Here is a 13,159-nt window from a genome sequence, read left to right on the forward strand (position 1 = left end):
CTGGGAGATCCACTTCTCTCTTCAAAGCTATCAGACAGGGGCATTTACCTTTACCGAGGTTTCTGCTGCTTTTTGTTTAGCTATGCCGTGTCCCCAGAGGAGGAGTCTACAGAGGCAGGCAGGCCTCCTTGAGCTGCAGTGGGCTCCACCCAGTTCGAGCTTCCTGGCGGCTTTGTTTACCTACTTAAGCCTCAGCAATGGTGGGTGCCCCTCCCCTAGCCTCCCTGCAGCCTCGCAGTTAAATCTCAGACTGCTGTGCTAGCAATGAGGGAGGCTCCGTGGGTGTGGGACCCTCCGGGCCAGGTGTGGGATATAATCTCCTGGTGTGCCGTTTGCTAAGACCCTTGGTAAAGCGCAGTATTAGGGTGGGAGTTACCCGATTTTCCAGGTGTTGTGTGTCTCAGTTTCCTTTGGCTAGGAAAAGGGATTCCCTTCACCCTTGTGCTTCCCAGGTGAGGCGATGCCTTGTCCTGCTTCAGCTCTCGCTGATCGGGCTGCACCAGCTGACCAGCACCGATTGTCTGGCACTCCCCAGTGAGATGAACCTGGTACCTCAGTTGAAAATGCAGAAATCACCCGTCTTCTGTGTCACTCACGCTGGGAGCTGGAACCTGGAGCTGTTCCTATTTGGCCATCTTGGGCACACCCCTAGGTTTGCTTTTTTCTCACATTCCATCACTAACCAATACTGAGGAGGAAGAATAACAAAAACTATGTTAAGAGGCAGCCAATAAAGAACTTGATTATAGGTTAGGTTTCTGTAACTTTAGAGTGAAATAAACAGATAAAATACTGCAGAAAGGAAAGGCTTATGAGTGATTTTTAACATCCTATTAAAATGGAATATGTATTGTTACAAAAGATCATGTGAAATGTGCTATACTGTGTTTCCTAATTTTTGATTTGTATGATGAGATATTTATATGTTCCCATCTTTTCCCAATGTAATTACTTCAATGATGCCTGTCTTTCTGGAATATGAGTACTCTGTAATCACAAACAGTACCATACTCTAAAATTTAAAAGAAAATGTGTCTCCTTAGCATTTAGCACAAATGACCTCTCAACCATGTGTGGATCACAGATGAAGGGTCAAAACTCTCTGCTCAGAGCCTTCAGAGTTCCCAAGCAACCATGACAAGAGACAAGGTATATTTGAGTTGTAAAATGCAGCTCAAAGTTAGTGTCTCCTTAATTTACTCTTGTCACCAGTGTTGTTCAGATTCCCAAAGGCAACTAGAGGACAGTAGACCTCCAAGTTAATGAATGTACCCTATTATCACCATGGACATCAAGTATTAATGTTACCAACACTTTGCAGATTTAGATTTTTCCATTTTAGCACTTGAGGCTGTTCATTTCCTTGTAAAATATGTGTGCGTTTTTAGGCTTAGCTGCTTCCAGATATTTTTGGCACTTTGTTACCAACCAAAACATCTGAGAAGTAGCTTCTTTCTGGGGCCTGAATCTTACTCTGTTCTGGGAATCAAAAGTCCTTGAGGTTGACTTTCTTCACGTTCCTATCACTTAGTTCGTTAGTGAGATTAAGTGTTTCCAGGTACCACAACACCTTCTTATATTTATATAGCCTCTGTTGCATAAACCAGTGTGCCTAATTCCCTAATCAAAGGTTTCCCTGAAGGTTTAACTTTCAGAAAAGGGAGACAACTGAATATTTTATCTTCTATAACTTGAATTCCTTTTAAAGTCACATTTATTTAAGGTAGCAATGTTTAGAGAGTTCAAGCCTCTCTCACATAAAATATTTCAGACTCAGCCTATTTAAATACTAATTTCTTTTGTTTTTGCTGTCTTGGTTTGGTTAAAGCAGGGGTTCCCAACCCCCTGGTATCAGGTCTGTGGCTTGTTAAGAACCAGATTGCACAGGAGGTGAGTGGTGGGTGAGCCAGCAAAGCTTCATCTGTATTTACAGCCACCATCTGAGCTCTGCCTCCCATCAGATCAGCACAGACATTAGATTCTCATAGGATTTCAAACCCTATTATGAACTGCACATGCAAGGGATCTAGACTGTGTGCTCCTTATGAAAATCTAATGCCTGATGATCTGTCACTGTCTCCCATCACCCCCAGATGTGACCATCTAGTTGCAGGAAAACAAGCTCAGGGCTGCCACTGATTCTACATTATGGTGAGTTGTATAATTATTTTATTATATATTACAATGTAATAATAGAAATAAAGTACACAATAAATGTAATACACTTGGATCATCCCTAAACCATCACCCCCACCCCAGGTCAGTGGAAAAATGGTCTTCCATGAAACCAGTTCCTGGTGCCAAAAAGTTTGGGGATTGCTGTGTTAAAGGATCCTTTTAATATTCCATGAAAACAATTTTCTGTAGAAAAAGAAACATTTAGAAAAATAAGATTATACAATGTTGAACAAATGCTACTTAAAACACTTAAGTTTTGACCACTTTTATGATTACTTATCCTGATGAGCTAGGATATGACATAGCTATCAAAGTCCTTTGAGTTAACTCAAACATCAGCTTAATTTCATTTTTGTAGTATTTTTAAGAATTTAATGAAAATTATCTATGTGAATCACTATAAATGACAAGAATGAGTGCAGTGTTTCATCTCTTTTTAGGTGGTGCTTTTTAGAAATCAGTGATTATCAGTATTAACAGTGGCTTATTTAACCATCAAACCTTAATGTACCCCACTGTTGAAAAGGGTATTCTTGGTTATTTTCTCCATGCCAATCAGTTAGTTCCATAGTTAGTATTACTTTGGAATTATAAATGCACAAAGTAGGTCCCCCAAAAATGATTAAAATAGTGAGTTAACATCAAGAATCTTGAAGTTTCAAACTAGTAAGTGGAGTCTAACATACACACACACACATATACACATGTACATACCTAGCCACTCTTATCTCTTAGTAGGCAATCTTTAGTGAGTGATTATAGTTGAAATTGACTGATTTTAAAGCAGCCACACAAGCTGAGTGGAACATATCATTTTGAATAAGTTAACACAGATATCGAGACCTTGATCTATTCTGCTCTTACAGACAGTACATAATAAAGATTAACTGCCCCTTACATGTGTTGTTATCTCCATCTCCCAAATACTCAATGCCCAACAATGCCATTAGCTGTCAGTGGATGTATTTAAGCATGATATAGGAATCTTCTGTGACTATCCAGTCTTCTATAATCACAGCACTAGTCTTAGCAATTGATTGGAAAATATTAAAATAAGTGTTGTAGATCCACAGTCCAGTCAATCAGATACCCACAATTAAGTCAGTTCACAATAAAAAAAATAGGACCCTCTGGACTATCTTTGGGATTATCTCACTTTTATATTATTATTACTTTGTGTGTGTGTGTGTGTGTGTGTGTGTGTGTGTGGTGAACTATCTGAAATGCTGTTTTCAGCGCCAATGACCATCATTCTCCCTGTCACCACGAAGCATCTTTTTCTAAGCAGCACAATAAGGATAACAAAACCCATTTCAGTCTCAATTTAAGTTTAATTCCCAGGTGGAACTTGAAATGAAGCTGTAATGAACTTGAACTTGCAGCAGTGATTATCTCATACATGCATATAAAAGTGTTCAGATACAGTAGTGGTGTTTCCAGATGCTAACATCACTCACTTCTTCAGAAACAGGTAAAAAAAGAAGAAAAATATAGGGTGTTGTGGTTGGGCATATTGTTGCATTGAGCATGGGGCAGCCAGCCAGGTTTTATTTTACTTTATACTTAATAGAGGTTGACAGAGCAGCATATAGCATGATCACATAATTTTTTAAATGACCTGTATACAAATATTTCCTTCAGAAGTTTCCAAGTTAATGTATAAAACAGCAGTGTTATCCAAAGAAAATACATGAAGGTGAGGGTTGATTAGAATTATAAAATAAGAAACAGAGTAGATCTCCCCAGTGTCCTAAGAATTGCCTAAAACCATTTGGGCTTTTAAGAAAACAAACTCATTCCTTTAGCTGTCCTATTTTATTCTAAAACACTAAGTTATATATTGTGAGCAAGAAGAATATATTCAAGTGGGAACAGATTAGGCCTCAAGTGGATTAGAGAATGGTCACTGTAGTCTATGTTACCAATAAAAATCAGCCCAAGAAATCAAGGAAGACCTGAATTAGGGTGCTTGTTGTAATATTCTTGCTCTCTGGTAGAGGTTAGCAATTAGCACCTTACTACCCTCCCACAATTTTCTAAGTCTAGGTTATCGTTCATGGTTTCTTGGACAAAAATTGGGAGATTCAGGTTAATTTTGAGTGAAACACTCCAGCATATCTACAGTATTTTCTGAGAACGTGGGCCATGACTACAGGTACAATTTTAACTTTTCTATATGTGGAAATGTAGTAGCCATCCTTGGGAACTAGAACATAAGTCAGGATGACAGTTTTTCCCAGCAAAACAATGACACTGGCATCAATATCACCAGTGTTTATAAAATACATGTTTCCTTTCTGTTAATGATACAATGCTGTCATCCACTTAAATGTTTTTGGTAGATCCAGCCTCACCACCATCTCTCTTCAGATTCACTTCCCTGATTGCCTTCTGGAAGCCTTTGTGTTAGCTTTCCAAATTTCTATTTCAAAATACACATCTAATCTGTGCACCAGCTGCTTAAGAACAGTTCAGTGGCCTGTCACACGGTTCTAACCATCTCCCTCTCCTTTCCCTTCTCCACAATTTTTTGTCCTCCCGGGAAACCCTCCAGGTCCTTGCGCTCACTGTCTTTTTCACATGTGGTCCCTGTTGGCCATGCCCTTTCCCCTTCTCTGTCTAATAAACTCCCACATCTCTGTGAAGTCTCTTCCAGACAATACCTCTTCTGTGATGGTTCATTGTTCCTTTGTCTATGCTTGAATGTCACTGTACAGACATGCATCATGAGATTGATGTCTTGGTATTGATTTGGGTATTGATTTGGGTATCATTTCCCCCCTTAGTCTTTGAGCCCTGAAGCCTGGAACTTTCTATCTTTCCAGCATCTAGTACAGTGCCTGGTACATGATGAATGAAGAGTTAGTTAGAAATTAAGAGGTAGAATTTGACAAGCAAATATAGAATTGCTGAAGTAGAATAGACTTTAGGCTTACAGAGAGTACCTAGGCCAATTCTCCCAAATAACATTTTAGTAAGTCAAGTTTAAGTACACACCACTAGTCAGTGAGAGCACCAAGCCCAGAACCCACTTCCCCAATGTGTCCTTTGCATAAGTATGGTTCCCATTTGCCAAATCCCATCATTTTTAATACTTTTCCTTAAAAGGAGCCTTTTTTCCCCAATAACTGTGCTTAAATCTCATCAACAGAGTTCTTGTTAAAAAGCTCTAAAATGACTATATAATTTATAGAAAAATCTGGGGGAAATCAGTTATTTGTGCATGTCTTGTCTGTTGGAAATGTTTTATGTCTTTAAGTGTTTCCGAAAGTGTAATATACAATACTTATTTAGCACAGCAAAATTGATGTCATGTTTTTTAGAAATCTAAAGAATAAAAAAAATGGTTTATATGAACACAGAAGAATATGGGTTATACTTCAGTATTCAGGTAGCAATTTGGGGGCAAATTTTAAGTAATTCTTAGGGAATAAATAAGCTAGTTTAATAAAAAGAGCAATAGCATATCTCTTTAGAAATCATTATGCATGTTAATCATTTATTCTATATCCAACCTTTTTAATTTTCATTATCTAATTTATAAGACATTTAGTATTTAAAGTTATTAAAGGTATAAATATTTGGACAATTTGTGAGGTCTTTTTGTAAAATAGTTGAAAGGTATTTAAATATAATGGTAGTCTGATAAAAATAGTCTATTCTTGATCAAAAAAGACCTGTTGGTTTTAAGGAAGTCAGAACATTTTATTTCAGTCTAATGTGTCATTTTATACTTTTTGCAAAGTAAAACCATCAAAGAAAACTGAGATGAGAACAGTGTTATTACCTTTGCTTGTAATTATAAAAAGAATCCACATTGCTTTCTTGTAATGATAGGTTCTGGACCCACAGATTTTTAGGAGAACCCTAGATTTCATCCTTTACCAAGTGAAAAGAAAATGGAAACATTTATTTAGGTTACAAATCAAAACAAAATGATATCTGAATTAATTTTCTACCTAGCTTGTGAGCCATCACGATCTTGGTATGTGCATATCAATTTAGGTAAATGGTTTACTTTCTAATGAGTTGGTGGCTTTAAACGTCTTTTAAAACCCTTGTAGAGCAACACAGATGTTAAATATGTGCGCCAAGAGAAAATTATAATCTATTTTGCTATAGACTATCACAACATACATAAGACATTTTTTTGTGTATTTATGGTAAAATGAATAAAAAATAGATGTACATTTCAAAAACATAATTGTAAAGCAAAAACCTGTGAAACCACTATCCAAGTCCAAGAAATAGCATGGTGCTAGCTCCCAGAAGTCTCATTTATATATTAAAGTCTTAGGAAAACTCTACCATAAATAATCTACCATAATAGATGCTGTTGTTAACCCAGCATCTATTATTCTATAACAATACTCATAGAATACTATATAGGAAAGCCTGTCTTAGAAAACTAGGCAATTTAAGCACTATTAATGTTAGCCAGTAAAGTAATGCCATTATGTTCAAAACAATGTTTAATGAAAGTATTCGATATATTCTTGGCTGTAGTATCTTTTTGAGGATTAATGTTATTTTATAAATATATGCTTGTTTGTGGAGGAGTAGAAGGAGAAGAGAGAAACCTATATATTTGTTTTACTTATACAAATATGCAATTTCTCTAGTTTGCATATCTCAACACAAAAGAACATGTATTATACTCAATCAGGTAGCAAATTCTAGAGAAATTTTAAATAATTCCTAGGGAATAAATAGTTTAATAATAAAAGAGCAACAACATTTCTCTTTAGAAATCATTATGCATGTTAATAATTTATTCTGCAGATAATATCTTTAATAATTATCTGTATATAATTAAATCTATGGGATCCTCCTCAGACGATGGGTGGTTGGTTGTATCTGTGGACATAGAGGGCCAGCTGTAAGGGACATGAACATCTCCAGATTTTGTTGTCCGTGGTGATCCATCCTGGAGCCAATCCACCACACTGTAGATACCAAGAAATGATGGTATTTAACATATGCTAGGCATGCTAAAGATGCTGTTCATGATTTTTTGTGTGTATAAAAATTTAACTTTCACATTAATCTAATGATTATATTATCCCTATTTTAAATATTAACCAAAGTATAGCTCGTCTAAATAACACAGGTAGGAAGAGAATAAGCACGATTCAGACCTAGGATTGTCTGAGTCCTCAGTAAATAAGCACTACACTGTGAGCCTGTATACCATGGAGTTGAGAATCCCATAATATATATAGAATCGCTATGTGCCATGTACAGTGCTATCTTCTGAAAATCTCTAAAAACCTGATATTTGTAGAATTATAAGAATTCACTAGCTAATTATTTTTTGTTTTTAATTATTCATTTCATTGAAATACTTCTTATTAGAAAAATGTTAAAGTAATGAGAGAGACAGCTAATTCTTCTTTCACCAGAATGGCATCCTTTTGGTTACAATCCCCTAAAACAAAAGGATAAGAAACCTGGTAAATTTTAGCTACAGATTTCTACATAAGCAAGTTTTAGATACCTATTAGATTCAGTTTGGAATCTCATTTGTACTAAGTCAATTCTTCCCTATCCCCTAGCCAACTTTTTGGCAGCAGTTTTCAGTGAATTATTTGCTTGTATTTAGAAAAAATGAATTGAAAAATAAAACTATTTGAGCCATGTGATGCAGGAGTCTAACGACAGTAATTCATCACCTGATGAAAAGTCATAAAATCAGCTTCCAGTATCAGTGGTATTTTATGTGAATATGAACATAGGGCTTTAGCTGATTGTTTTGTGATTTTGAGTAATGAGTTATGGTGTCTGAATTGCCTTTCATATTTCTTGGTACTTTGTATTTCAATATATCTTACAAATTACCATTTATTAATTTTGTCACAAAATGAATTTCTGCTTATTCATATATTCATCTTTCTGGAAAGAAATATATTTAGTGCCCACCACATACTGACAAAACTCACATTTGTACCAAGTCTTGAGTACCAGTCGTCGATTATATGGTTAGTTTTATGTCTTATATTTCTTCATTCTTTTTTCATCCTTCAGAATTTGACATACACAACATACACTTCTTGATGCAGTCACAACTACTTACTGTTGTTGCTTTTCTAATCTATTTTCTTCCTATCCCTTTACAGTTTTATTTCTAAACCACCAGTCCACTTAACCTATACAGTCATAGATCACAGATAGCTACTATCTTGTCAAAGCCAGTAGTATAAAAAACAACCTTATTTGTATTAGATTTCTATTTCTCAACTCAAGTTATGAATAGACCGCTTTAAGAAAAAGTAATTATCACATAACTTCCTTCAGGCATAAATTATCATGTTTCCTATAGATATACAAACATAAAACCAGACATAAACTTCCTATGTCTGTAGTTTTCATGCAACTATAAGCCCAAACAAATGTACAAATTTACATAGAACAAAACCAACAAAATCTGAGTTAGCATAATTCATATATTATGACATGATGTTTTGCTGAAACTAAAATACATATAACAGGTCAGATTGTCTATGTTTTCTGTGCTATATGATGGTAGCATTCTTCCATTACGTTTTTTTAAATTACTATAAACAACTTTCTGGTAACATGTGCTATAATTTTGGTTTGCTGGTACTTCCAAAACTTCATGAGTGCAGTAAACCAGCTCCTTTTATTCTTTCACTGCCCATGGTGATAGCATCTCAAAGTTGTTGAGAATGTAATTGTAAACAATTATGTAAGTCTTAATTACTAGTCTGTTGCACAACATTCTGCCATTTCTTCCCCCTCGATGTGTCCTTTGGTATTGATATGTTCTCTCTGCCACCCTGATCCTGTTTTATTTGGCTCACATCTTGATTATTTCAATATTCTTTGCAATAATCTCACTGGCTTTTCTGCTTCCAACTGCTCTGCTTCAATCTACCATGCACAGTATTTTCACGCTAATATTTTAAATCCAAGTATATCATGTATAATCCTATGATCTTGCAGTGGCTTTTCTTTGCCAGCTCTCAAGGTCCTTTTGCCTCTACTGGTTACCCATCTCATCTGCTCATCCCTTTATAAGACCACACCTCTCTGTTTCTCTCCCCCATATATCTTTCACCCTTAGTTCACATAAATACCTGCCCCTGCCAACTCATGCAGCAAACATGTAACACACACATAACAAACACCACAAATGCTTGCCTCTCTTTATTTCTTTTTCTCTCTTTTTTAATGCTGTCGTCTTTCACCAGATGCCCTTCTTCCATCCTTCCATGTAAATCCTGCTGGGACAATAGGTATAAACTGGGGCTATCACAAGTCACCCTAAGCCTAAGCCCACTCTGATAACTCTTTAGGTTCAGAACATGTATTTCATTTACAGAGAATACTACCTATTACTCTCTAATTATTCTGAGTGTTGAGCTGTCCTACATATTCTGTAAGGCCATGTGTGCAAGTACTATAATCTACAGAGTTTCTCGTGCAATGGAGAATGTAGAAAAAAAGTATAGCACAGTTAAGAGCACAGACTTAGGTGTCAGAAGGAACTGGATTCAAATTCTATCTCTACCTCATATTACCAGTGAGAGTTTGGACATAGTACCTAATACCTCTGAGTTTTCCAATTTGCAGAATGGATCTTTGTACCTACCTCACAGGAGTGGTATGAAAGCTAAAGGTGACCACTGGGGTGAAGTGATCAGCATTTGTGAAATAGTCAGTGTTTAATACATAGTAACTTTTAAGATTGACTTTTTATGAATTTACTTGATGCTTTTGAATGAGTGTTAATTTCCTTTCTTCTGTATCCTGGAATTCTTAGTGGCTTATAAGTTGGTGCAATAGCAGCCACAGTGGCAGGTTCAGAAAGGATAATTTCATACTATAATTATCTAGGAAAAGAAATGAAAATACCATGGGGATTGCTGGGGAATAGAGAGATCTTGTTTCATATCTATGCTATCTCTGCCTCTGCTCCCTTACAATCCCTGGGAGTATTTCTTCACAGGAATGTCTCATAATATATAAAACCTGAAAAGTAAGAAACCAACTCTTTCCTCTCTGTTCCAGATGGGACATGAGAGGAGAGATTCTGCTTTATTTTGTGGGAGCTAAAGAGTATCATTAATCTAATTGTTCTGCACATAATCTCTACTCTATACCCCAAGGACTACTAATGAGATCTTGGTCCTTCTCTGGAGGCCTCTGCTTTCTCATCTGAAGAACGAAGGGGTTGAACCAGGTGATCTCTAAGGGTGCCTTCTAACTTTAACAGTCTGAGTTGAAGAAAAGCTTTAAGCAATTTAGCAGAAGCCTAAACTAAAACGTCAGGAAAAAAATACCCTTTTTCCAAGCTCTGTGTCTTTGTGTCTTATACAATTGAACAGAATAGTCGATACAAAATGTCATTTCTGACTGATGTGCAACAAAGCACAAACCAAATGGATAGAAAAAAAACTGTGGTGCCCTTAGAATTCTCTTGGCTCTACTAGAATAAAACTACTGAAACACTCTTTGTTTTTATCAAAAAAGTTAACTCTGAGGAAATTACCACTGTTGACTCCAAGTGATATTTTGTGCTCTCCCTGATAGCCATCTTCTTGGCAGACAACACAGTCATTTCAAGCATTATTGCAGAGAATCGTTGCAAGTGTCAGAAATGATGGCTCTGGTAGACCCAGCCTGATTATCTGTTTCAGTGTAGTTATAAAAAAAAAAAAAGAGAGAGAGAGAGAAAAGAAAGGAAAAAAAAATGTATATGAGATAAAATACTGTCTCCTCATTCTTGGAGTTTTTAATTGCTACCTCTGTCTATAATCCTTGTAAGTGACCTCTCTAAGATGCTAATTCACTCACTCCCATCTTTAATACATGGTCTTTTGTTCATTTCCTCCTCTTGCTTTACTCCAGACCTTTATGACTTTTCACCGGGACCACTGCAGTAGTCACTTAATTCCCTTTTCTCTAGTCCTTTATCTTCCAATCTACTTTCCACATTCCCATCAAAGAGTAGTTTCCTAAAGTTCAAAAATGATCATCTCTCTCCCCACTACATACAGAGTAATTTTAAAATTACCTAGAATTTCGGGGCCTCTGCCATTTCAGGATCCATCAGCTTTTCCTACCTTATTCCCTCTTCTTTCTTTTCACTCTAGTGTCCATTCAGTTTGGATTATTCACAATCCTCTGCATATGTCCTTTAATGTTTCCTAATACCTTTGTTCATGCTGTTCTTTCCTTCTCCTGCGTGGATTACCTGCCTCCTTCAACTCTACTACATTCATACGTCTTTTAGGCACCAATTTAGCTTTCACAAGAACCCATGGAGACGCCCATGAATCCCCAAGGCCAAGCTAATTCCTTTCTCCTCTGGGCCAGCACTTAGTTCTGGTGCTGTCATCACTGCCTTCGATTGTAGTTGAGTTTAGTTTTAACAAAGGTCTAAAACATTGTATATGCTTAACAAAGATTGTTTCTAAAATTAAATTGGCATTCCAGGTCATCTTGCCAAACTCGTTCCTTAGCTTACAATAAAAGTTTAAGTTGACATAAATAGCTATTATATGATAAGAAGTGTTATTACTAGAGCCCAGATTTGGAAAGGTAGAGGAGCAGAGTAGCTTGGCCCTTCTCAAAATTTGTTTTGTAGAATATTGGTTCACACATTTTGTATTACCAATAAAAAAAAAAAAAAGCTGCAGGGTGAAGCAAGTATTGAAAATGCTCCTTCTTTTGCTCACCCCCTCAAAAAAGGCTTTCCCTGATACATTTATTGAAAAAAAGCCCTCACCCCTCACTGCTTTCAAGCCCTTTACTCTCTTATTTTTCCTCGGGCTTATTACCTAAAATAAAACATATATTTGTTTGTTTGTGGTCTGCCCTTTTTACCAGAATATAAGTTTCATGAAAGTAGGACATTCATCTCCTTTATTTTTATATCCAGGTTATGTAAAGCCTAGCACAATGCAGGTGCTTAATATCTCTTGACTAAATAAGCAAATTAGAAATTCCATTAGAGTTTTCTAACCCAGCGTTTCCAAGCTTATTTAATTACACATATTTGGGGAAATATTTCATGGAGTTTTATTCCCTATTCCTAGATGGGCTGAGAGGTAAAGGTAAAAAATGGAAAGAGATTAATAAACATGTACAGCCAAGTCGCTGTAACTTACAGTGGGACAGTACCAATTTTAAAAAAGAAAATGTTCAATATTAGAAAAACAAGAGGAAGTAGACATCTGGAAACTAGATGGACTTCTTTTTTTTTTTTATTTTTTATTTATTTTTTTTTTTTATTATACTTTAAGTTCTAGGGTACATGTGCATAACGTGCAGGTTACATATGTATACATGTGCCATGTTGGTGTGCTGCACCCATCAACTCGTCAGCACCCATCAATTCATCATTTATATCAGGTATAACTCCCCAATGCAATCCCTCCCCCCTCCCCATGATAGGCCCCAGTGTGTGATGTTCCCCTTCCCGAGTCCAAGTGAGCTCATTGTTCAGTTCCCACCTATGAGTGAGAACATGCGGTGTTTGGTTTTCTCTTCTTGTGATAGTTTGCTAAGAATGATGGTTTCCAGCTGCATCCATGTCCCTACAAAGGACGCAAACTCATCCTTTTTTATGGCTGCATAGTATTCCATGGTGTATATGTGCCACATTTTCTTAATCCAGTCTGTCACTGATGGACATTTGGGTTGATTCCAAGTCTTTGCTATTGTGAATAGTGCCGCAATAAACATACGTGTGCATGTGTCTTTGTAGTAGCATAATTTATAATCCTTTGGGTATATACCCAGTAGTGGGATGGCTGGGTCATATGGTACATCTAGTTCTAGATCCTTGAGGAATCGCCATACTGTTTTCCATAGTGGTTGAACTAGTTTACAATCCCACCAACAGTGTAAAAGTGTTCCTATTTCTCCACATCCTCTCCAACACCTATTGTTTCCTGATTTTTTAATGATTGCCATTCTAACTGGTGTGAGATGGTATCTCATTGTGGTTTTGATT

At 36.5% G+C, this 13,159-nt stretch overlaps 1 protein-coding gene across 6 annotated transcripts in view; it reads left to right on the forward strand.

The window, feature by feature from the left end:
- INPP4B (inositol polyphosphate-4-phosphatase type II B) overlaps window positions 1–13,159 on the forward strand; it is an 840,917-nt gene that overhangs the window by 805,067 nt on the left and 22,691 nt on the right. For 2 of the 6 annotated variants that reach the window (XM_023225979.1, XM_023225980.1), the window contains exon 26: window positions 2,094–2,151. The exons of the other annotated variants lie outside the window; for them this stretch is intronic. In XM_023225979.1, the coding sequence (XP_023081747.1) occupies window positions 2,094–2,139 (46 nt within the window). In that variant the 3' untranslated portion in view covers window positions 2,140–2,151. The remainder of the gene's footprint in view (window positions 1–2,093; window positions 2,152–13,159) is intronic. 6 annotated transcript variants of the gene reach the window in all.

This window comes from Piliocolobus tephrosceles, chromosome 3, assembly GCF_002776525.5.
Source record: "Piliocolobus tephrosceles isolate RC106 chromosome 3, ASM277652v3, whole genome shotgun sequence".
Lineage (NCBI taxonomy): Eukaryota > Metazoa > Chordata > Mammalia > Primates > Cercopithecidae > Piliocolobus > Piliocolobus tephrosceles.